The 23,088-nt window shown below is 39.9% G+C and overlaps 2 protein-coding genes across 7 annotated transcripts in view; both read left to right on the top strand.

Moving 5' to 3' along the window:
* larp1b (La ribonucleoprotein 1B) overlaps nt 1-8,940 on the top strand; it is a 36,223-nt gene extending 27,283 nt beyond the window's left edge. For 3 of the 6 annotated variants that reach the window (XM_074692041.1, XM_074692043.1, XM_074692042.1), the window contains exons 13-19: nt 56-225; nt 676-782; nt 1,161-1,321; nt 1,414-1,558; nt 4,053-4,162; nt 7,261-7,388; nt 7,570-8,939. In XM_074692041.1, the coding sequence (XP_074548142.1) occupies nt 56-225; nt 676-782; nt 1,161-1,321; nt 1,414-1,558; nt 4,053-4,162; nt 7,261-7,388; nt 7,570-7,839 (1,091 nt within the window). In that variant the 3' untranslated portion in view covers nt 7,840-8,939. Of the gene's footprint in view, nt 1-55; nt 226-675; nt 783-1,160; nt 1,322-1,413; nt 1,559-4,052; nt 4,163-7,260; nt 7,389-7,569 lie in introns of all 6 variants that reach the window. The other 3 variants (XM_074692040.1, XM_074692044.1, XM_074692039.1) reach the window with 2 other exon arrangements.
* A 1,290-nt stretch (nt 8,941-10,230) lies between these two features.
* On the top strand, nt 10,231-22,668 carry pgrmc2 (progesterone receptor membrane component 2). Its single transcript, XM_074692858.1, has 3 exons — nt 10,231-10,708; nt 15,684-15,839; nt 21,990-22,668. The coding sequence occupies exons 1-3, from the start codon at nt 10,366-10,368 to the stop codon at nt 22,085-22,087; spliced, it is 597 nt and encodes a 198-aa protein (XP_074548959.1). The 5' UTR covers nt 10,231-10,365; the 3' UTR covers nt 22,088-22,668.
* The last annotated feature ends 420 nt before the right edge of the window (nt 22,669-23,088 follow it).

Genomic DNA, 23,088 nt, shown 5'->3' on the forward strand with positions numbered 1-23,088 from the left:
ATCATGATGATCTGAAAGCGATCAAACGCCGTCTTTATCGCCTGTTTGTCCTCAGTGGATAGTGGAGCAGAATTAGCCCGCTCTCTGCCGACAACGGTCCCAGAGTCACCCCGCTCTCATCAACCCAGAACGCCAAGAACGCCCCGCACCCCCGGACGCCAAGACCCCAACAAGACGCCACGTTTCTACCCCGTCATGAAGGAGAGTGGCACCATCGACGGACAGGTGAGTGCACGACAAAAGGTCCTGTTTTAGTTCCTCATCGAGACGAGTCCCATAGAAAAACGTGAAGTTTTGTCAAAACTTTCTAACAGTTAATTTCTGTGATGGTTTTTTTTAACCCAGCTCCTGATGTGCAGACTCTTTGCATGTCCCTCTTTTGTTAGTGTAATTTCCTTTTTGCATTTTGGGTTTCTAGAAACACCTTCAGTTTAAACTCCAGGTTAACACCACCTCCTTCTTACCTGTTTTGCATGAGTGTAGCAGCTTATGCAAATGTCCTTTTTCTTTTTATACCATACTGTTTGTTTGAAAGGGTTTAACACCAAATAAAGGAGTTGGACTTTGAAGGAGTTTGATTATATGTGTTTCAGATATACGTCAAACTGTCCTTAGTCCCATCACAATCCCCTTTTCATGAATTGAACCAATCTGTTGCTCTGATTCACTCCTCAGACACCAAGGAAGAAGAAAACCAGCCACAGTTCAAACCCTCCTCAAGAAGCCCACATCGGCTGGGTGATGGACTCGCGTGAGCACCGGCCACGCTCGGCCTCCATCAGGTCCGAAACTTTTTTATTTACTGGATATTTCAGCAGCTTTAACACCTGCACAGATTCAGGAAACAGGAAGCAACAGAAGAACACTAACTCATCTCTTCCTTTTCATTCAGTTTGACACTTTTCAAACTCTTCCTGTAGTTAGGATTCTCCAGCTGGACCGTTTTCCCCTTTATCAACTTTACTCTGATAATACAAACTGTGCTTGAGTTCATTGAGGGTTTCCACAAATCCTCATGAAGTCTTCCAACAAATAAGAACGAATTTAATGACTATAAAGTCTTAATAATTTGTACATTTCAAATATGGCACAAATGGCAGCTGAAGAAACGTAAATATCCACACTCAAACATTTTCCTTCCTCCCTTCGTCGTCCTGCAGCAGCTCCAACGCCTCTCCATCCGAAGGAGCCCCTCTGACGGGGAGCTACGGCTGCACCCCTCAGTCTCTGCCCAAATTCTGGCATCCATCCCACGAGCTGCTGAGAGACAACGGCTTCACCCAGCAGGGATACCACAAGTTTCGCCGACGGTGCCTGAACGGTGCGTTTTATTTTTACTGAAGCTCAGTTTTATATTCTTTCAACAAAATAAAAAAAAGAGGAGTGTCTGATCTGATTTCTTTTCCCTTGTAGAGAGGAAACGGTTGGGGATCGGCCAGTCTCAGGAGATGAACTCTCTCTTCAGGTTCTGGTCTTTCTTCCTCAGAGACAACTTCAACAGAAAGATGTACGAGGAGTTCAAACAGTCCGCTCTGGAAGACGCAAAAGAAAACAACAGGTGAGGAGGACCACATCTTAGAGGCCTAAAGTCACCTGCTCCAGGTGGATCCCTACTTACCTGATACCATTGTTCAGTGGTCACAGGGTTTCTTTTTACCTGAAGGATCAATGAATCGGCAAAAAAATGTTGAACTAGAAAAGCACTCAGAGAACACAGACCTCCACCAAGCATATTGTGATTGTCACCAACACTTTAGTCCTTCTTTAATGTTATACTCCCTTTCAGCAGACTGTCTGCTACAATTTGGTGTTAGTTGCAGGTTTGTACGATAATTAGTTTCCTGACAGTGTTGAAAATGATGATGACCCAGTACATATTTCATATTCCAGATCTTAGTATCCAGATTATTACCAGGATCTGGATTGTACTTTAACATCTGTCAGAAATTATGGTGACCTTGTCTTGTATTGTTTTGCAAAGCAATCTGACCATTTATGGCGGAGTTATAGACACATATGGTGAAAACAGCCCTATCTCACAATGATAAAGAATCCTTTAAAAAATACCTGGATCCAGACGGTGATCCAGATCACCTCCAAAATTTAATCACCTCTTCCTTATCCCATTTTGGACAGTTCATGAAAGTTTCATCAAGATCTGTTTGTTACATAACTTCCTCAGCGGAGGTAATAAGCTGCAAGGGAGACAAATAAAAGTTAGACAAGTAAGCTAGATTTATTCAGCTGTTATACATAATACAATATTTGTCACAAGGCAGACGTTTTAGACCAAAATTCTTATAATAGGTAGTGACTGAAAAGGCCTGTCAGGAGCAGGATGCTCATCTGGTCCTAGCTTACATATGTAAAAAAAATAAATATGAAGCTACCAAAATCCAGAGATTAAAGGAATCAACAACATTATTATCTTCACATGATCAACACTAATTTTGAAAAAAAAAAACCTTAACAAAGCATTTTTCTGAAAATGTAACCCAAATTACAGGTTTTTAAGTTTATATTTGCATCATTTCACAGTTTCACCCAAACAACACAAACACATCTCCATTTTAGACCTTTTTCAGCTTCCTGAACAGAAAACTTGCAAACACCTCTTACATTATATCGAGTCTCCTGAATTGTAAAGAACTTTTGCACAGAACCTGGAAGTGAATTTAGTTTTGTTGTTAACATTATTTGCATTATTTTATAGTAAAAAAAGTCAGAGAATGTGATAATGTGTGAATTTAGAAATAAAGGATCAGTGTGAGCGTAGTAATCAGTCTTATTGGTGATGCATATGGCTTTTTTTTATATGTAGATCCCACAATTCTACACACTTAGACATGTAGGGAACAATACATGAATAATAGATAATCTTTAATGCCTTATAATTAAAAAAAAATCTCTAGATTTCAACAGAATTGCCACTGACTTTGAGATTTTACCTTTTATATAATCAATATGTTGCTTCCATGTTAGATTATTGTCAGTCACAACCCCAAGAAATTTAGTTTGGAAAACTTATTCTATGCAAACATTATTGATTTTTGGTTAAAATATCCTCATTTATTTAATGACTTTAGTTTTTTTTAATATTAAGAGTTAGTTAATTATCATTAAACCAAGTTTTTAGACCTTCCAGCTCACTTTCAGTGTCAGTCAAGAGGTTATTTTGTGTCATCTACAAAAATAATGTATTCAAATAAAATATTTTAATATACAGTATGAATAATATTGGACCAATCACAGATCCTTGGGGTACTCCTCGGGCGACCCTTTTGGTAAAAATAATAATAAACTTTATTTATTTTTCAAAACAGAGTTACATAGTGATTTACATCATAAAAACAACCAGTAAAAAGAAATAGAAGAGAAGAAGTAAAAAAGAAATGTGAGGAATCCAAGTAACTTTCCACCCAAGACTACGCGATACAAATTAAATAGATGAAGTTTTAATGACTGAATCTGATTTTTTTGTTGTATCTGGCTCTTGTTCACAAAGTTTACCCACAATCCTCTTGTAAAGGTGGTTAACTCATTCATCCCTGATTGGAGAGCAGAGGGTTAACAGGGGAGGCTGCTTCACTGTAGCATTGTTGTATATCTGCCAGGAGCGACCTCACTCACCTGCCAAACTCACATACTTGTGGCATAAGTAGGCAGCTCAGCCCTAGTTGTGAAAAGTGGGGCTGAGTGTCGTTCAGGGTGTGTGTGTGTGTGTGTCAGTGTGTGTGTGAGCAGACAATCAAACAACCCCATCAGCTGTTCGAGCAGCAGCTGAGAGAAAAACTGGAGGACCCGTCCGTCTGGTTTCTCCACCACTTTTATCCCAGCCATCAATAACGAGAGAGACAGAGCTGTCTTTGTGGAGGGACGTATGGGAAAATGTCTGACAGCATAAAGATCATCTCACACTGAATCAATGACAGCTCTGAATATACGCTCTGTGTAAACATACCTGTGTCTTCAGGCCAGATTGAAGCTGGGTGTCACCTGTTGAGTCATGTTTGGGGTCAGAGTGCAGCTAAATATTTGTTTCTCTCCCTCAGGTATGGACTGGAGTGCCTCTTCAGGTACTACAGCTACGGTTTGGAGAAGAGATTCAGGTTAGATCTGTTCAAGGACTTTCAAGAAGAGACCATCAAAGACTTTGAGAAAGGTAATTTACATCAGCTTTCCAAACTTCTGTCCCATGGGTTTAACGTGAAACCACACAACTGGCACCAACAAACACAGCTCCCCTTAAAGTGACTATCAAGACACGTTTTGACCCCTGAAAACTTCAGAGTAGCATGTTCACACACCCCTCATGTCATGAAGTTTAGCTTTTATCAGTCAGTACATCCATGCAGCCTCAAAAACTGGACTATAAGCTTAGTCAGACTGAGATGGGACTATTAAGATGCATCTAAACAGATTAGTCAGATTGAGAACAGACTGAGCATAGCTCCATTAACACACCGCGGTAATGTGATTTCTATGGATTTTGGCTGGAAGAGGAAGTAGATAACCATGATACACAGGGTTTCTGCACTCACACGGTCTATGTCTCCAACACAACAAACACACACCGGACCATTGTACGGTTTTGGAGCCAAAATTCCCCTGTCACAGGCGCGGCCATTGGTGGCAGTTGTGCAGCCAGAGTCTGCGCAGTAGAGACTGTGAGGGATTCTGGGAGAATCTGAGTGGAGCTTGGGTGACGAAAATAATACCTCCCAACATATTTTACAATCCCCGAAAAAAATACACAAGAACGGCAGCTGTTAATCATTGTTAAATGTGACGTAAAACCTCATTTTTAACCTCTTATAACCAATGAAAACAAAACTTTTTAGAAAAAAGAGGACTTGAATACAAGGCAGCCAAACGATATCTTCAAATCACCACAACAATCAGACGTGAGAAACATTTCCAAGAGGTGTCTTAATTTTTTAAAGTTTGACCACAGCCCATCTGGAATGACTGGGGAGATGGAGTTTTTGACCTATACTGCAGCCAGCCACCAGGGGGAGCAGATTTTGTGGCAGCCTCACTTCGACGGCCATTTTTTTACAGCACAAAGTGTTGCAGTCGTCTGCCATGCAGATTAAGTGAAACTACAGGGTTATGTTTAAGATACGACACATCGATGTAACTAATGCGGCTATCAGCATCCGTCTTACACGCCGCCTACCAAGAAGGGCACGGTAAACAATGGAAACACAAAAAGGACCAGGCTCAACTGATCCAACCCGCACCGCTTGGTTGAAATGGGGCTAAACACATCTCACCCTTGCCGGTTGACACCGTGACAAAACATTATTGCCACCATTTTCACCACGTTCTGGTTTGATAACCAACCTTCCTCTCCCCAGACTTTTGGAAGAGATTGACAGATGTGTGAAAGAAAAAGTCAAAGAGAGATTTGTAAAACTACATTTATATGTGTTTTAAAGCTGCACACATGCAGCTGATTAGTGCTGCATAATCAGCGTTATTAACCTGAGTCCTGTAAACCTGCCTGACCCAGTTCAAGAGTTCACAGGGCTCGAGCTCACCCGTCATAATCTGGGTGTGTTGTTGCGTGAAAAGTGGAAAAATGGGATTAAAGTCGATTCCTCAACGTCTTTCAACACCGGGAGTGACCCGCTGAAGCAGAACACAGGACTCTCAGTGAACTCTGCAGCCTCTTACTTCCAGCTGAATGGGTTTAATGCTGGGATAACATTACAGGCCAGAGGCCGAGCTGTCAGAGGTGGCACCACGATAACAGTAACATGCCCACAGTCACCTCCTGGTAGTAACGAGTCAAAACCTGCTTCACGTGAGGTGTTTCCTTATCTCAGAGCTCTCTGATGTTACGACAGTGCCAAGAAAATATCTGATTGAAAAGACATCTCCTCACTGAACTTCCTGTTGAGGGAAATTATATGAAGTATCAGTCATTTCCGCACATTGCTCAATTAAAAGTTTGACTTTTTGCATCATATTTACCTTCCTCTATTTTCTGAATCTCTAAACGGAAAGTTCAGCTGTAGCAGCAGCGAGAGGGTGAAATTAACTAACTGAACATTCATCTATTTTCCTCCTAATTTTATTTTCACTATTCTACTAGCTAACTGTCTCAGGTTTCATTCTCTTTGTTGGTCTTTAAAATCCGGGTTTGACAAGTTCCTAGGAGTTTTTGCTCTTTCTGCTAAAGGAGCTCACACTTTCAGAAATACTGAAATTAAGGAGCCAAAAAAAGAGGAGCGCCACTGATTCCTAAGTTCACTGTTTAAGAGAAAAAAATATTATACTCCTGATCCAAACTTTAAGACCATGAGAAAAATTGCACAAATTTACATTTTGTTGGATCTTAAAAACATACAAAAGAAGACATGAGAGTGAGACAAAGAAAATTGAGTACGCAATTTATTGTAAAACAGCAGTTAAAGTGAAATATTCTGTTGCAGGGGTCTGTAGCCATTTTACTTCAGCTCACCTGGATTAGAATTATTCCAGAGCCACAAAATCTTCTTTATCTTCACAAAAAGACAATATAGTGTTTAAAATTCTTGTTAAAATCCAAGGAATACTTATCTAAACAAGAAGTTTTTTAAAGTTATAGAACTGTAAATGTGTTGTCCTTTTTTTTATTTTAATAAATTTGCAAAAAAATTAAAAAATAAAGATTTCTAAAACTTGCAAAAGTTAAAAAATGAATTAAAAAAGAAAAACTGAAATTTGAAAAATTCACAAAAGTATAAAAAAATAAAATAAAAAATGCAAAATTTGGGAAAATGGAAGAAAAATCTACAATTTGCCCCAAATTCTTTAAAAAATGTCTTTCTTTTTTAATATTTTTATTTTATTTCTATGTTTTTTCAATTTTTATGCAAAATTTCAAAAACAGTCAAATTGTAATAAAATGCAAAATTTTGAGACCTTTTGAAAGAATACTTAGCTGCAGGTTGCAAACCCTTGGTCTGATCTTTCTTTGTCTTACTCTCGTTTCTTTTTTTTAGCATTTTAAAAATCTTCCTAGAACCCATTTAAGACCCAACAGAGCAAATTGTTGATTTGCGCCATTTTTCAAATGGTCTTATAGTTTGGATCAGGATTGTACCTTGGACTAAACACAAAGAGGAGCTTTAGTTTAACACAGATTAAGAAATTGGTGTAGGCAGGAATCCTCTGGAAAAAACCCTTATATTATCTCTGGATCTTGGTGTCATCGTTGTACATTTAAGTGTCAGCTTTGTTTTTGACGCTGAATGAACTCTGAATCAACAGGCCAGCTGTACGGACTGGAGAAGTTTTGGGCCTTTCTGAAGTATTCAAGGATAAAGAACCAGCCCATTGACCCCAAACTGCGGGAACACCTCTCGAAGTTTAAGAACCTGGAGGACTTCAGGGTAGTGGTGAGTGTCTGATCCTGATGTAGGAACACAAACACTCATATTCAAAAACATATCCCCAAAGTCTTTGATGTGTGACTTCAGGTGCTCAGGCTCCTGTTTGTATCACACATCATTGATCTTTGGGGATTTCCTGGCTCCTTCTTTATCCTCCGGTCCTGACTTCCAAACTTTGTGTCCACAGCCCCCGATGGGAGAAGAGGGAGGCAGAAGGAGGCGTCACTCATCCTCGGCCGGGGATGAGGGGAGGCGTCGGAGACACCCCTCCAACACTACCTCAAAACCAGCGCAGGCCTCTAAATCCTCTAACACTGCGACTCAACCCACCACTGCTGCCACCACCGCACAGAACGCACCCAAAGACAACGCCCAGAAAACAGCCGCCGCCGCCAACCAGGGGAAGAAGTCTGACCCTGGAGCCGGGAAGAAGGAAAGTGCTGCTCCGAATAAATGAAGCTCCCCTCCTGTGGGTGTGGGTTTGGATAGCAGAGGTGCAGAGCGAGGCGGCAGCAGCAGCAGCAGCAGCTCTGGGCTCAGCGCTAGCTCTTTTCAGCGGCAAACTGTTTGGGTATGAAGAGATCTGAGCGTGGTTGACGTAATTTGATTGTTTTTATCAGTGCATTTCATTTTAAAAAGCAAGCAAGTATAGGCAGAGAGCTTGAATCTGTGCGCCTCACAGCTCTTAACGTTTACAAAAAAAAAGCAACAAAAAAATGCATTCCCTGCATTTTGCCTTTATCTTCTCTTTCTCAAGATGCCAAAACTCTTCGACACGTTTGTTGATCTCAATCTGTAAACAGCTCTGGTCTGTAAAGAGCTCTCAGCCTGTTGAACTGTGATTCTAGTTTGCCAAGATAAGAGATACTGCAGGTAGTCTTGTGTGCCTTAAGATGAATCTGTAGGAAGAAAAAAAAAAAGGGCGATCTGCAACCAAAAAGTACAAAATTTGCTTTTCAAGTCTTCCAAGTTGAGTTTTTGGGGTGTGAAAGTGACATCACTTACACATCTTATTTCCTCAGATCTTAAAATCTTTTTTTTCTCCAAGACAATCACGATGACAGCTACAGACAGAAATTGTGAAGGACTGACCCCTTATGAGGCCGCCGAGCCAAACCAACACGGCCTGATGTTTTTGAGCGACTGACATACATCACAGCTTAACTCTGATGTTTGGTTTTTAATTACGCCTGCAGATTTAAAGATGAATCTATCTGGGGAGCTTTAAGTCCCATTTTACACCCAGAGGTAGAATAATTTATTTTGTTTTTCCATTTACTTGATTTGATGGAATAGTCTTAGGTAATCATTGCAGTTTTTAATGGCTTCCGCTATTGAATATGATAAATAAAAAAGGAAATGTTTCTGCTGGAATTATGGGTGTGAGCTAGCATCGTAAAAACTACAGTATATTTTAGCTTGAAGTTTACTTCATATTATATTTGAGGCTTGGTGCTCTAGAGCACTTAAATCATTAACTTTCCTTTTACTTTATAAATGGAGGTTTCAGAGTTGAATTTAAAGAAAAAAAATGTAAATACTATAAAAAATCATTTGCTATTCAGTTATTCTTTGATTTCAAGAAGTGATTTGTTTTATCGGTAGTGTGGTTTTAAGTGTGTTTTAGGAGAAAGCAATGCATGTTTAATGCCAGAGTCTTGAATTGTAAAATGCAAAAAAATATAAAATAACAGTTGATTGTATGAACTTGTGTTTGTGTGCTCTGTCCTACTTATTGCTGGCTTACTCTGCACATTTCTCCACCTGTGAAAGATTTTTGTGGTGCAGCCGAAGTTGAGTAAGCGAGCCTGATCAACAGGTTTTTTTGTTCCCAACAACTGTTGAGGGTGAAATTTATCAGTCGTCATCGGGCAAACAGTACGACGGTCTCTTAGCCAGCTGAACACCTAAAGTGAGATTTGTTCCAGTGAGTGCATTTCACCCACACATCATCTCCGGCAGATTAAACAAGCACTTAGGTGGGGGAAGTGTTTACACAGAGTGCAAATGGCATACAGACAACAATGACATGAAAGGGAAACACATGGGAAATGGAGGTGTGTGAGTTAAAAATAAGATAGAATACAAATTAAGGGGCATTAAACTCATGTTTATGATCATAAAAGTATCTTCATACCAATAAAAACACATTTTTATTAGTTAAAATGCATTTATGGCTGGTAGATCCTGAGTCCTGCTACAACCATCAAAGCTGACATGCGTCAGAAACGAGCACACATCTTTTTATAAACTCCTGTTGAGGAAATTGTTAAAGCATCTGGATGATGTGGGGTGATCTCTTTTTTTACAGTACGGGTACTGTCAGGGACAAAAATCATGCGTCCAGAAGAACAGAAAGGTGGGCGGGTGTTTTGATGCCTTCAAGTGTCCATCGTAAATCTCACTTCTTACTGAGAGGTTGGACCAAGGCTGGAGCGGTAATTGCAAACGTTAAACATGGGACGCTTTCTGTGTAGCAGGCTTTTTTCATGAAAGATGAAAATCTTAGCGCTAATTTCTGACATATTTCCCCCCAAAAAACAACTATTATCGTTAAAACTAAAAAAAGCTTTATTTTATGATATAACCGTTGTTAATCATACTTACTGTGGACTTTAGGTGTTAACTCAGTTTAGAAAATACTTTTAATGTCCTGCTTCCCAACGGTGCATAAGTATTCATGTTAACTTCTATGACTATGTGTTATAACGGTTAAACATTAGCGTCTTATAACAAATTGTGAGCATTTGCCGCAACATGCTGGCATTGTGTGGACAACTTGTTATAGTAATCAATCGATAAAGTGGATTCCTATCGTTACTTGACGGCGCCGTGTGTTTGCACGATGATTGGCAGTGTTTCACCGCCCCAGAAGAGAGAACACAATGTGACAACACAGATCGCTCAACTAGTGGCTCCGTAATCCGCGACAGGACGTGAAGGCAGCATCTGGCCAGGGGCGGGTAGGCGCTAACCGTGCAGTATGGCGGACGATGGAGACAGTTCGAGCGGACCAGTTGACACAAGCGGCGGGCAGGGGGCAGCGGATGAGTCTGACGGGCTCGGCCTCGGCGGGATGTTGCTGAATATCAGTATTTTAGTGGTGGTGGTAGCGGTATGTCTGGCGGTGTACCGGCGGTGGGGCAGGCGGCTCGTCTCTGACGCGGCCCAGGGCGACGAGGCCTCGGCGCTTCCCAAGATGAGGAGACGGGACTTCACTTTGGAGCAGCTGCGGGAGTACGACGGACTTCAGAACCCCCGCATCCTGATGGCTGTCAACATGAAAGTTTTCGACGTGACCAGCGGCAAAAAGTTTTACGGAAAAGGTGAGTGTGTGTACGGGGAGGTGTGTAACTGACAGTTGTGGTGTTAGCTGACACGTCCCCGCTGTGGTGAGCTGTCCCGAACCTAAAATTTGGGCGCTAACCGTTGTGGTTAGCTAAAGCCTGCTCCTGGGCTTTGTCTGTGTTTTTGAATGGGATGCTAGCTGTTAGCTACGTAGCGTGACTGTTTAGGGTCGTCACCACTGAGAGGATAAATAATCCCCCTCTAACCCTATTTATCAAAAACTCTTAACCTGTGAAAGTTTTTCTTATTTTATCTACTCTTTGAAGACTGAAGTGCAAAATTTACCCAGCTAGCCTGCTAGTGTTAGCCTGCTAGCTTGTTGACGTGCACACAGACACTGTGTACTGTCTGGCTGTCTGGTCTGGGCTCTTGTTTACAATAACGGGACTCGCTATGAATGAATACGGGAAGGTTGTCTTAATGATTTTATACCTTAAAGTCGTCAATAAAGCTGTATTTACTAAGCCTACACTGTTGTGGCTAAAACCAACTTACAGAATTAAAAGCTAAATATAACAGCGACGCTAAAGTGAGCATCTTATTCACAACTTCCAAAGAGGGAGGTTAGGTCAATACTTCTAGACTTCTCAGACCTGAACTACATTACACAAGATAAGCTACAGAATTCTTAAAACACAGATTAAGATTTCCAACACCTAAGCTTTTCTAATCTTACCTAAAGCATTGTTACAGTTCATCCCTCACAGAGGAGGACCTTGTTTCCTCAACTTCCCTTTCACCCAGGCTGATTTTCAATTCAAATTGATGTCAGTTGGTCAAAGTAGTGTTTTAAACCCGGCTATTTGATCAAATTTAATCACAAAGATTTACAATTTGGGCTTTTAAAAGTTGACTCCATGTGAGACTTCACCTTTCACACCTTCTGTACAAACTGCTGCTAGGTTATGCTTATACACTTTGCTGCTGTAATACTGTAAATTTCCTCATTGTGGGAAGAATAAAGGATTATCTTATCTTGATCTGAGAAATGCACAGCAGAGGAGACTAAATGCGGTTAAACTGAATAAAAAGCTGTTTAAAAACTTCTTGAACATTAAACAACCTTCTTTCCTCTTGGATTAAACCTGTGCTGTGCTTACACATTTACATTCTGACTTTACAGGTTTGACAGAAATGTATGCAAATGCCTGTCCCCTTTACTCTTCAATCTTACAGGCTGCATTTCTTCACTTCACTCCTCTTTCCATATATTCCTGCAAAGCAACTCTCGCCTGCTACTCAGCATTTTCTCCAACCCAGCAAACTCACCCATCTCCTCTGTAATCTGCTATAATTATTCCCACACAGTCTCATATGTCATGTCTGCTATTCCTACTTCACTCGGCTAGGACAGGAGCCAAGCTTCAGAACCCATCCAGCTCTGTAAATTATGATACACATTTAAGATCCCAGCGGGAGCTGGCAGGGTTGGGTCGTATATTAAATTGTGTGAGTTCAAGGAAGTTTATCCGAGACAATATGCTCCTCTATCCTAATGCAAACAAACAATAAGATAAAAATGAAGTTTATGATGCCTTTGTCTTTTAGAATGTTTCACACACACTGCTTGCTCTCTTTGCACATGTGCTTTCGACTCCCATTTTTGACATCAATAAATCTGACAATCATTAAAAAACAGTGATGAACATGTGATGCAGCCCCAGACTCTGGTTGGAGGAAAGTCAAGCTGTCATTTCCAGCTGTCAATAATATTTCTCACTCATTATTCAAGCACAAATCCAGCTCAGCAACGTTTCACCCCTTTGTGAGTCACTGTCCATGATATTCAAGTTAATAAGCCTCCAATAATAGACTTTGACGTAAAAATAACCGTGCACAGCTGTCGCTGCAGTGTTACTGAGATTTACATGAAGTGCTTTCAGCAGTTTTATCTGTGAAATGCTTGATCCTGTAGTTATGCAAGGCTGGGAGCACATCTAATCTACGAGGTGATAAGACTTCTCTGCATCGTGGTCGGCAGTTTGAACACCGTGGACTGAGTTTTTCTCTCTGTTGCACAATTAAAAGAGAAAAGGCAGAGAGCCGGCAGAGTGTCACATGCTGATCAGATGATGTGTCTCCTGCAAGATGAGCGAAGTTTTAGAAAAGTTAAGAAACAGAAAAGATGGAGGGAAGCCTGCAGGGTGAAGGAGTGAGACATGTGCAGCTGTGCTTTTCATACAAATGTTCAAATGAGTTCAGTGTGTTAAACAGACCTGAGAGCAAAACACAAAACAATCTCTGAGGAGTTTCAACTGGAAATAAAACAGACTAAATGTACAAGTGATAACTTTTTAAGATCTACTAAAACAAACAAAACCACCAGCAACAAGATTTCCAAACTTCTGTTGTTTTCTGTAAAGCCTGCGAGAGTAGCCAAGTGTCTGACCGTGCAAGTGAGAAATTTAACTTTTCCCAAAGTAAATGCTCAGATTAGTATGAGATGGAGGCCAAATCTACATACCTCTGTTGTACTTTTTACAAACTTTGCTGCATAGCTCTAGTATGGTGCTTTCTGATATTTGGTGTCCGGACTGCAGGGCATCTTAAAGCTTCAGGAGACAGCAAGAACCTGCATCCTCTATCTCCAAAGTGATGAATGCATCACCTTCTCTGTAATATTTTGACCCTCTCTTGTTGGGCTGGGACAATATATTTTATAAATTGCGATTCTTCAATATTCCAAATTTGGCAATTTTGTTCACTTTTTGAACACCAGATCAAGCAAGAAAGTTTTATGACGATGATGATGATGTCTACAGACTACATCTGAGGCCATATTTTCCCCCAAAAATGAACATCAGGATTTATTCAGGGGATCTGACATATCTTCTTTTTTTCTTTTTTCCTATTAGGGCTGAATGATTTTGGAAAATAATCTAATTGCAATTTTTTTCTTACCAATATTGCGATTGCAATTTAGCATGTGATTTTTTTAGGAGGATTTTTATCTTCTACATTATTCACTTAACACAAGCAATATACCATTCTTAGTATAACCCACACAAGGATAGTGTAAGATACAAACAATTTTTTCCTGTTTGCCAGGCCTACATGTCATGTTTACAAATAACATATACCTTTATTTAACTATTACAATCACGGTAGAATATTGACTGATTGATTTAACTTTAGGCCTTATAGACCTGTAATAAAATTATCATTAATTACCTTAAATGAAATCAGAGAAAGGAACAAAGCACTGCAGAAAAACAGGCCTATTATGAACAATAGAATAAAAAATAAATATGAATCCTCTTGTCTATGGATCTCACATAAAATACAGTGCAGAAATGTAAATAAGACCAAATCTCTGGCTTATCCACTGAATTATGTCAACATGTGGAATGCACTTTTTTATAACATGAAAAAGAAACGGTGTGTGAACATAGATTTAAATATTAATTGTATAGAAATCATACTGATCTCTCATCAGTATCAAAACACAAACTAAAGTAAATGCACTTTGATTTTTTTTGTTTTGTTTTTTAAATTGCAGCCTTTGCAATTTAAAAATTGCATTCTATTACATTGCGACGTCGGTTTAAATTCAATTAATTGTTCAGCCCTAATCTGAAGCCATATTTTTCCCAAAAAATGAACATCACATGAGAGGCAGTTATTAGGATTTATACAGGGGATCTGACATCTCAACTGCTTCTTTTTTCCTATCCAGCTTATAAACAAAGAATAAAATAAAGGGTTAAAATAAAAAAAAGTACCAAAACTCGTGATTTAAATTCATGCAACAAAAAAATCCTGATACTGTGATACAAGGATTTTACTACCACCCCTCCTCTCTTGAGTATATTTTGTAATTTGTTATAAAATATGCTCTGTGTTTGACCTCTCAATGTCATTGAAAAAATTGCTGAGATTAAGCCTGATGTGATCTGACAGTTCAGATTTGGATCAGTCATCCCTTTATTTTCGTAAACTCAGCAGTTCTTAAAACTTCGTAACTATTACCTTCGCCAAGGAGGTAATGTTTTTGGGAGAGTTTTTCTGTTTGTCTGTGAACAACATAACTCAAAAACTAACAAACGGATCTTGATGAAACTTTCAGGAAATGTTCAAAATTGGATAAGGAAGGAGTGATCAAATTTTGGAGGTGATCTGGATCACCTCCTGGATCTAGGATTTTTTTAAAGGATTCTTTATCATTGTGAGATAGGGCCGTTTTCACCATATGTGTATATAACTCCACCATAAATTGTCAGATTGCTTTGCAAAACAATACAAGACAAGGTCACCATAATTTCTGACAGATGTAAAAGTACGATCCAGATCCTGGCAATATTCTGGATACTAAGATCTGGAATATGAAATATGTACGAGGTCATCATAATTTTCAACACCGTCAGGAAACAAATTATTGTACAAACCTGCAACTAACACCAAATTGTAGCAGACAGTCTGCTGAAAGGAATATAACATTAAAGTCGGAGAAAAGTGTTATGATTCCTTTTTGACCACTTATTTGACCACAGTCTTCTTATTTTGCACCTGTAATGTCTTTATGTAGATGTGATGATATGATTTTAAATCACTAAAATCCTGAAAAAAACCTGTACACTACCTGTTACATTCAAATAAAATGAAAAAGCAGCTCATTTGAAGGATGGGATCATAAACTGGTGTTAGTTTCAGTCACTCTGGGAAGAGGAGCCTGAGTCCTTCCCTCTGTGCTCTCTGTATCTGTCTAAACTCATGTCCTGTACTCCCGGGCACCTCTGGGAAGGTTTTAATGTGAAGCAGCAGCAGTGGTCACATGATGCAGGTCAGAGTTTGTAACGTTTGAATTCTTGTCAAATCAGTTTGCCACAGTGTGAAACTTTCAGAGTGCAGAGAGTCAAACCGAACCCAGCAGAACACTGACTCATGTGTCCCTGAACCTCTCACCTGCTCAAACCTAAACCACTCACCCTGACCTCGGGGTTTTCTCTCCCTCAGATGGTCCTTACGGCATTTTCGCGGGTCGGGATGCTTCGAGAGGCCTGGCCACCTTCTGCCTGGAGAAAGACGCCCTGAGGGACGAGTACGACGACTTGTCAGACCTCAACGCTGTGCAGATGGAGAGCGTGAGGGAGTGGGAGATGCAGTTCTTGGGTGAGCTTCACGCCACAGAAACTTTCACAGAGATCGATTAGACTCAGATTTCATGGGCACAGCCCGGACTGTGCGTCTGCTGTGTCTCCAGCTTTACCTCTGCAGAGTCAGAGTCAGAGGCTTCTTATGTTATCTCACAGATTTTATAGAAAATAACATCTAAATTGGAAAGAAACAACTCCTTGTTCCTGAAATATTTATAACCCAAACCTCTGAGTGTGTTTTGAGAGATAAAATTATAAGTCTAACATAGCTCAGCTCACAGCCCACAGGAACTCACTGAGGAGCTCTTGTGAAACTGTCTTTACTTCAATAAATCACCAGTGTTTGTTTTTGAGCTTAAGAAAATTCAGCCTGCAGGAATAAAAATGTTTACAGAGGAGAATTCACTTTTAAAAACCTGAAGCCGATAAATTTTGGAAGTAGTGCTGTCGATCCGCTCCTTAACTCTGAACTTACTCACCTCAGATCTCTATAGAAGTTTGTTTCCAGTGACAGCAGTTGAACCAAGATTGGAGGTGATAAAGTTAAACTAAAAATATCCTTCGCGACCACATATGCTGAGGAATTTGGAACGGGAAACTCTGAAACCGTAGAAATGTGGCGATCCTCACAGAAACCTGAGCCCAAACCTGACACAGCTGAAGCTCTTTTAAGAGGGATTCTACGATTAGGGGTACATTTCAAGCCCATGGGGTATACTTATCAGTTTTACAGTGGGTCGTTTGGTTGATATTTCACTTTCATTTAATACAGAAAGTTACAGGTTTCATCATTTATTTAGCAAAAAATGCAAATTATGTGTTGGAATTTGCAGTTTTTGTGCTGTCAGATTTCTCAGATGTCAAGTTTCCTCTTCAAAATTAACACCAGAATAAATGTATTATTATTTATTTTAAACATTATTTGTTTAAAATAATCATTTTAACTTGACAAAGGTATTTTAAAAACTTTTTAAATAATTAATTTAGATAAAATTCACTTTGTGTGTGACTGAGTAATCTCAAAAAAAAAAAACTATAAATCAGTAATGGTTTGCTCCTAAGTCACATGACTTAAATCAATTGTCTGTACATGGGGCGCATTAACTGTTCATCAGCTGAGTTATCAATGTTTTCTGCTGCTCTTACTAAAGATGTTATAAAGACCAAACTGTAAAGAAAAACTTTGAAGGAAATACCAACTGTGTTAGCGTCACTAAATGTAGTGTTGTAGAGACAGGTTTCTGTCTTCTTGTCCTGTCAGCTAGGTTACTGTGATTTTTGTGCCATAATTCTTTTAAATAAACTGTGATATAAATGATGAGGAACATTTCTAGAAAGCATAGACATAGAAATGTTGAATAACTCTAAAGTCCGTATAATATAGACTTATGTAAAGAGTCACAACTTTTGTCCATAACTCAGTTAAAAAACGTAAAACACCATTACTTAAATGTTAAATAATTCATTAGAGTAGGGATGCACAATATTGTCAGTATGGGCGGATATCAGATATTAGCCAAAACTCCCAATTCTGTCGATATAATAAACCGATAAAATAATGGGCTAAGGCTGCAGATATTTTTGCACTTTATGTGGCTATGTTTGCACAGTTCAGATTGAGGAGTCCCATATTTGTCTCCTGTTTTAAGTTAAACTTGAATTTAAGCAGCAGTCTGTGAGGTACATGTATCTAACTACTTTAGGTACGTTTACCATTTACCAAATAAACCATTTTATTCAATTTGGGTTGTCAATTATGAAATTGGTCAAATTTGCCCTGGTTGTGAGTAATGTTATGATTTTCTCAGGAAGAGCATCATTCAGCTTTTAAGTAGGATTTATCTTGTGGATTTTTTTTTGTTTAAAAGCAGTTCTCATAAATAAATCTTTAAGGTATATATTTTTTTCATTTTGCACAAGAAATGAACATTAAATAGAAAATGTGACAAGAGTATGCACCATGATACAAAATGCTGCTTCAAATACAGAAGAGAGTTGATGATCTCTGCAATTAAATGGACAGAAAATATTTGGGATGCATTATTTATCGGTATCAATATCGGTATCGGCCGATATTGGTCATTTTTTTAGTATATCAGTATCGGCCGATATTGGTCATTTTTTTAGTATATTGTATCGGCCGATATTGGTCATTTTTTTACTATATTGTATCGGCCGATATTGGTCATATTTTTTTAGTGTATTGTATTGGCCAACATTGGTCATTTTTTTTAGTATATTGGTATCGGCCGACTTTTTTTTTCTTTTTTTTTTTGTATATTGGTATCGGCCGATATTGGTCATTTTTTTTAAGTATCACATTATCGGCTGATGTTGGTCATTTTTTTTGAGTATATTGTTATTGGCCGATATTGGTCATTTTTTCTAAAGTATATCGTTATTGGCTGATGTTGGTCTTTTTTTTAGTATATTGTTATTGGCCAATGTTGGTCATTTTTTTTAGTATATCATTATTGGCTGATGTTAGTCATTTTTTTTGAATTGAATTTTTAGTGTTTTTTTAGTATTTAGAGCATCTTGAACGACCTTTTAAGACCCAATTGATCTTGTTTTCTATGACCTTGTAAACACCAAAACTACCTAAGAAGAGTGAACTCTCATCTTTTATGCCTCCCTCCCTGTTTCTGACAAAACATACTTTTTTGATCCTGTTCATTTCAGGTGCTCTATCCTTTGACCCTCTCCATGATCGTCTTTTCTCACGATTGCGCCGCTCTTTCTCTCTGAACGTTACCAATATTGGTAAATATTGGATATTGGCCATAACAGCAATATTAGTATCTGATATTTGTATCGGCCAAAATTTTCATATTGGTGCATCCCTAGAAAAAATATCAGTATCGACTAAATGAGTTGTTAAGTATCGACATATCGGATATCAGCAAAAAGTCCATTATTAAGTATCCCTACATTAGAGCTTGTTAATTAATGGATTCGGTATATTCCGGGTATAAACTTTGAAAATAAATAGAATATGAAGCAAAAAAGCTCCTTTTTTCACTTTGTTGTACACTTGAAATGAACCACTCTTAAAGACTAATTTTTCTGAAACCATCAAACCTTTTTGGACTCTGAGTGTCTAAGTCTGGGACTGAATCCCCCCTGAGTGGTGCCAGGCCTCTGCTTACACAAATAACAAGCTCCTGGAAGCTCCGCTGCAGCTCGGCTTGATGTGAAGAACACATTTAAAGCTGGACGGGCAGATTTAGAGGAGCTGGCATCCTCCAGCATCGTCTGATTAATTCGAGTAAGGAGATGTGAGTAAATGACTCGCAGTGTGACGTCCCTCGCTGAGTCCTTCTGGCAAATTCTCTGAAGAGACGCGTGATGTTTCAGATGTGATTCTGTCTGAAACAGAAACATTCACTGAACTCTTTTGAAACTCTCAGCTGCAAATATTCAGCATGACTGAGCGTTTTCCAGAGAGCAGAAGTCTTTTGTTTACAGCCTCTGGATGAGGAATATTTAACCGCTTTGTTTCTGAAGACGCCTCATCAAACATGTTTGTTTTTTGTGTCGTTTGCAGAAAAAGTCATGAAATGCAGTGAAGCAGAGGGAAAACATATTTGTTTCAGTCAGGGGTTCCCAAACTTTTCTTACTCAAGACCCAAAACAGAAATTTGGTGTCTCCCCAGGACCAAAACTCATCTTAGTTTTTGTTCATTTCAAGCAGGTTTTCTTTCTTTTTCCTTTTCTTTCTTTTTTATTTATCTATTTTTTATTAGTTTCGGGAGTAGTTTGAGTCTTTCTCGCAATATACAGATGGAAATAATGTTGTTTTCATTTAACTATTGATCTTACACTACATTTTACTTTTCGGATTATTTTTAAAGTGTGGAGTTTAACTCATGACATATTGTGTTAACAGATTTTTTTATGGTTAATGATGCTTTGATAAACTCTTCAGTAACCAGTGTCTCACAGCCACCTGCTGTCTCCATGTGTCTGACTGTGGTAGAGAGGGTCTCATGCATCTTTGGATCAAACCAACTACAGGGAGAGGGGTGGATGTTTCTGGAAGTTTTGATAAAAGGCACAAGACTTGATTTGACCTCAAAATGATATTAGAGATCATGGGACTGTACTAAAACTAGGGGGATAATTAAGAGAAATCAGAAGTACAGTGCAAGGAAGGGATAAAAAGCTGGAGACTCCCTGCCAAGTCGGAGTGCTGGTAGGTCACTTTGAAATGATGTGTTTATGTTTGAGACATTGACAAAGGTGAAAACTAAAGAAATTTCCTCTTAAATGCCTCCTGAGCATCTGTAAAACTCCTTTGATTCTCCCGTATATGTCGGGTGTCTGGTTTGAAACCGTCGGTCCAGTTTATCAAATTTCAAACTCTCGTCACCGAGCACCTCGCCACATAAAATACATCAAAGTCTTTTTCTCCACGTCTTTGGGTTTTGTAACGCCAACTTCCTATTTATGTTTAAACATCAGGCATGCCGCTGTTAGAAGATAGATACTTAAGGGTTGTTTACACAACAATGGTTTTAGGGTGAAACGCAAAAGTTTTGTTGCGTTTTGGCCTCGCACTTACATGGAAACAGCAGTTTTGCTGACTTAAAATGCAAACTTTTGAAAACAGCCTCCAGAGTGGAATTTATCTGAAAAAACTGTCGTGTTAACAGTAAGCCGGTGTTTTCAGTGGAAATGCTGGCGTCACCCTCCGCTTCGCACGTGCGCAAACAACAGTATCATTGTTATGATCGTCGCTAAGTAGAGGTGCACTGATCACAATTTCATGGCTGATCACTGATCACCTGCTGGTTTTTACTTTTTATTTTTTATAACTGACAGCATAAACCTTCAATGTTCCAACCTTATTTTATTGAAAATCATTGAACAATATCTGTGAAACAATAAAATCTTCACGTTTTAACTTAAACAACCAAGTGTCCCGAGTGTTAGGTCTCAGTGCAAAAAGCAACAAAGGCTGTCAGACCTTCCCAGGGGTATATAAGATCAGTTTCATATGTATGGATGGGCCGATCTACAATCTCTGATCTCTGATCACCGATCCCCCAAAATTAAGGAAATCAGCACAGTTTGGTTGGTGCATGCCAACCAGAGCTACCGTGTTCTGCTTGTGCTGCTGAATCTGCTGACTATCTTTCAACAAAATGAGCATCTGTTGCTTCACTTCTGCTCTTAGCATTCACTAATACACCAGATGATCAGCCCAACTCTACTTCGGTGGAGATCTACCAGAAGCCGCTTCTGGACAAGACAGTTATAGCCCCAACTACAGGCCTGGCATGCTTACTACAGCATTTTCAGCCCCTGAGCGTTCCCATGTAAATGTTGATTTTTTTTCACTGCGTTTTAGTGTTTTTGGAGGAAACATTGCGACGTAGACAGAGAGTTATTCTTCTGTCTTTGTCTGATCAGTGCGGACAGGCAGCCAGAGAGCACGTAAACTGAACTGTCACAGGGGTGGGGATCTGCAGAGGGGTTGGTGATGAGAGACAGAGATGCACCTGAGATAAACTTCCTAAACATTAGGGATGTAACGGTACACAAAAATCACGGTTCGGTACGTACCTTGGTTTTAGGGTCATGGTTTGGTACATTTTCTGTACAGTATGGAACAACACAAAACCATTTGCTTGTTTAGCATGTTTATTAAACCAAAAACTTGCCATTACACAGCGAGGGGGGAGGCTCTTCAAGCTCAGGTTGGTCGTTAGCAGCAGCCATGATGCACAATTCAGACACAAGCTCCTGTGGCTACAGAAGCTCTTTGATATTTATCTTCTGATTGGCTCACTGTGAGACATCACGTCCACATGATATGCACATGATCACAAAGCACGAATCACAGACCACTTTTCTCATGAATATTAAAACGCCTTCCCTGCTCAGCCAATCATAGACGAGTACTCACATGAATATTAAAGAGCCATGTACAGCGGCTAACGTAAACTCACTGTACTCGTTTGAATACAGCACTGTACCGAACCAAACGGCCTTATGGAGCGGTTCAGCACGGATACATTGTACCGTTACACTCCTACTAAACATGTTACACATTTTACTCCACCAACTGGTGACCCAGTCAAATTCAGTCTGCGACCCAGAGTTTGGGAAAGGCTGGTTTAAGATGTGAAAGAATAAACTTTGACTTTCTTGTGATCCTCAGAAAAATACGATTACGTTGGGAGGTTGCTGAAGCCGGGAGACGAGCCTTCAGAGTACACAGACGAAGAGGACATCAAGGACCACCTGAAACACGACTGAGCGGTTCCATCACTCCAACCAAAGCCAGGAGCCCCAAAACAGCTGCGACAGACCGCCTCCAGCCCCCCAGACCTCCTCCTCCTCCTCCTCCTCCTGTCCCATCAATCTACCCGCCACACCTTTACTCCGCCCACCAACCCCTGCCTCTTCACCTCCTCAACCTGTCCGCTGCCGTGGCTGTCCTGGAACGGGCAGGACTCAAGTCTCCCTCCCTCCCTCCATCCTGCGAAGATCACCACCAACAGAGCGCGATCGGAGTGGGCTTTTTATCGGCAGAGGAAAACGTCTGGGGGTGGAGGAGACACGCTGTGCCATTAGGTGTAATTGAAACAAAAAACCACAAAATATTTTAGTCGTTTCTCCACGCAAGGGGGGGAAAGTGTGGTGATCGCAGCTGAGCGCTGTGTGGAGGTTGGTCAGAAGTAGAAACACACGCCGGGCAAAGACGACCGGCGCATCGGGACGGGTAAAGATTTCTCTCTTTTTATCGTTGGTTTAGTCACGTCGCAACTGAAACTGCTTCAGCTTCGGACAGCTCATCAATCAATCGTTTGTTCCTCTCTTCGAATCAGTCCCCTTTGTTCAGAGGGCAGCGCTGTGAAAATTGGCGGTGCGTCGCATTTTCCTGTTGTGTTTGTAGTGAATGCACTACTAGTTTTCTTCGTTTGTCACCATGTGATTGTATTTGTCCAGTAGCATAGAGGGAGGGACAGCGGGAGGGGAGTTCGTTTTTTTTTTTCTTTCTTCTTCTTCTCTTTCCGGGTCGGGGGGGTTTGAAGGTCCTTGCCATATAAATCCTGCTTCAAATCACATCAGACGGACTGAATCACTGATCGGGAATACAAAGGGAAGGTGATAAGGCAGTCATAATCAATCGACTTCAATTGTTTACATGCCTCACAAGCCAGCTGCAAGTCTGTAGATCCCCCTGAAAATGGTCCAAGTATTAATTGTGCCTTATTTCGTTTGTCGTGTCAGTCCTGACCGTTCTAACAGAGGAG

Source organism: Halichoeres trimaculatus, unplaced genomic scaffold (assembly GCF_033239565.1).
Source record: "Halichoeres trimaculatus isolate MK-OKI-2021-1 unplaced genomic scaffold, fHalTri1.1 fHalTri1_scaffold_17, whole genome shotgun sequence".
NCBI lineage: Eukaryota > Metazoa > Chordata > Actinopteri > Labriformes > Labridae > Halichoeres > Halichoeres trimaculatus.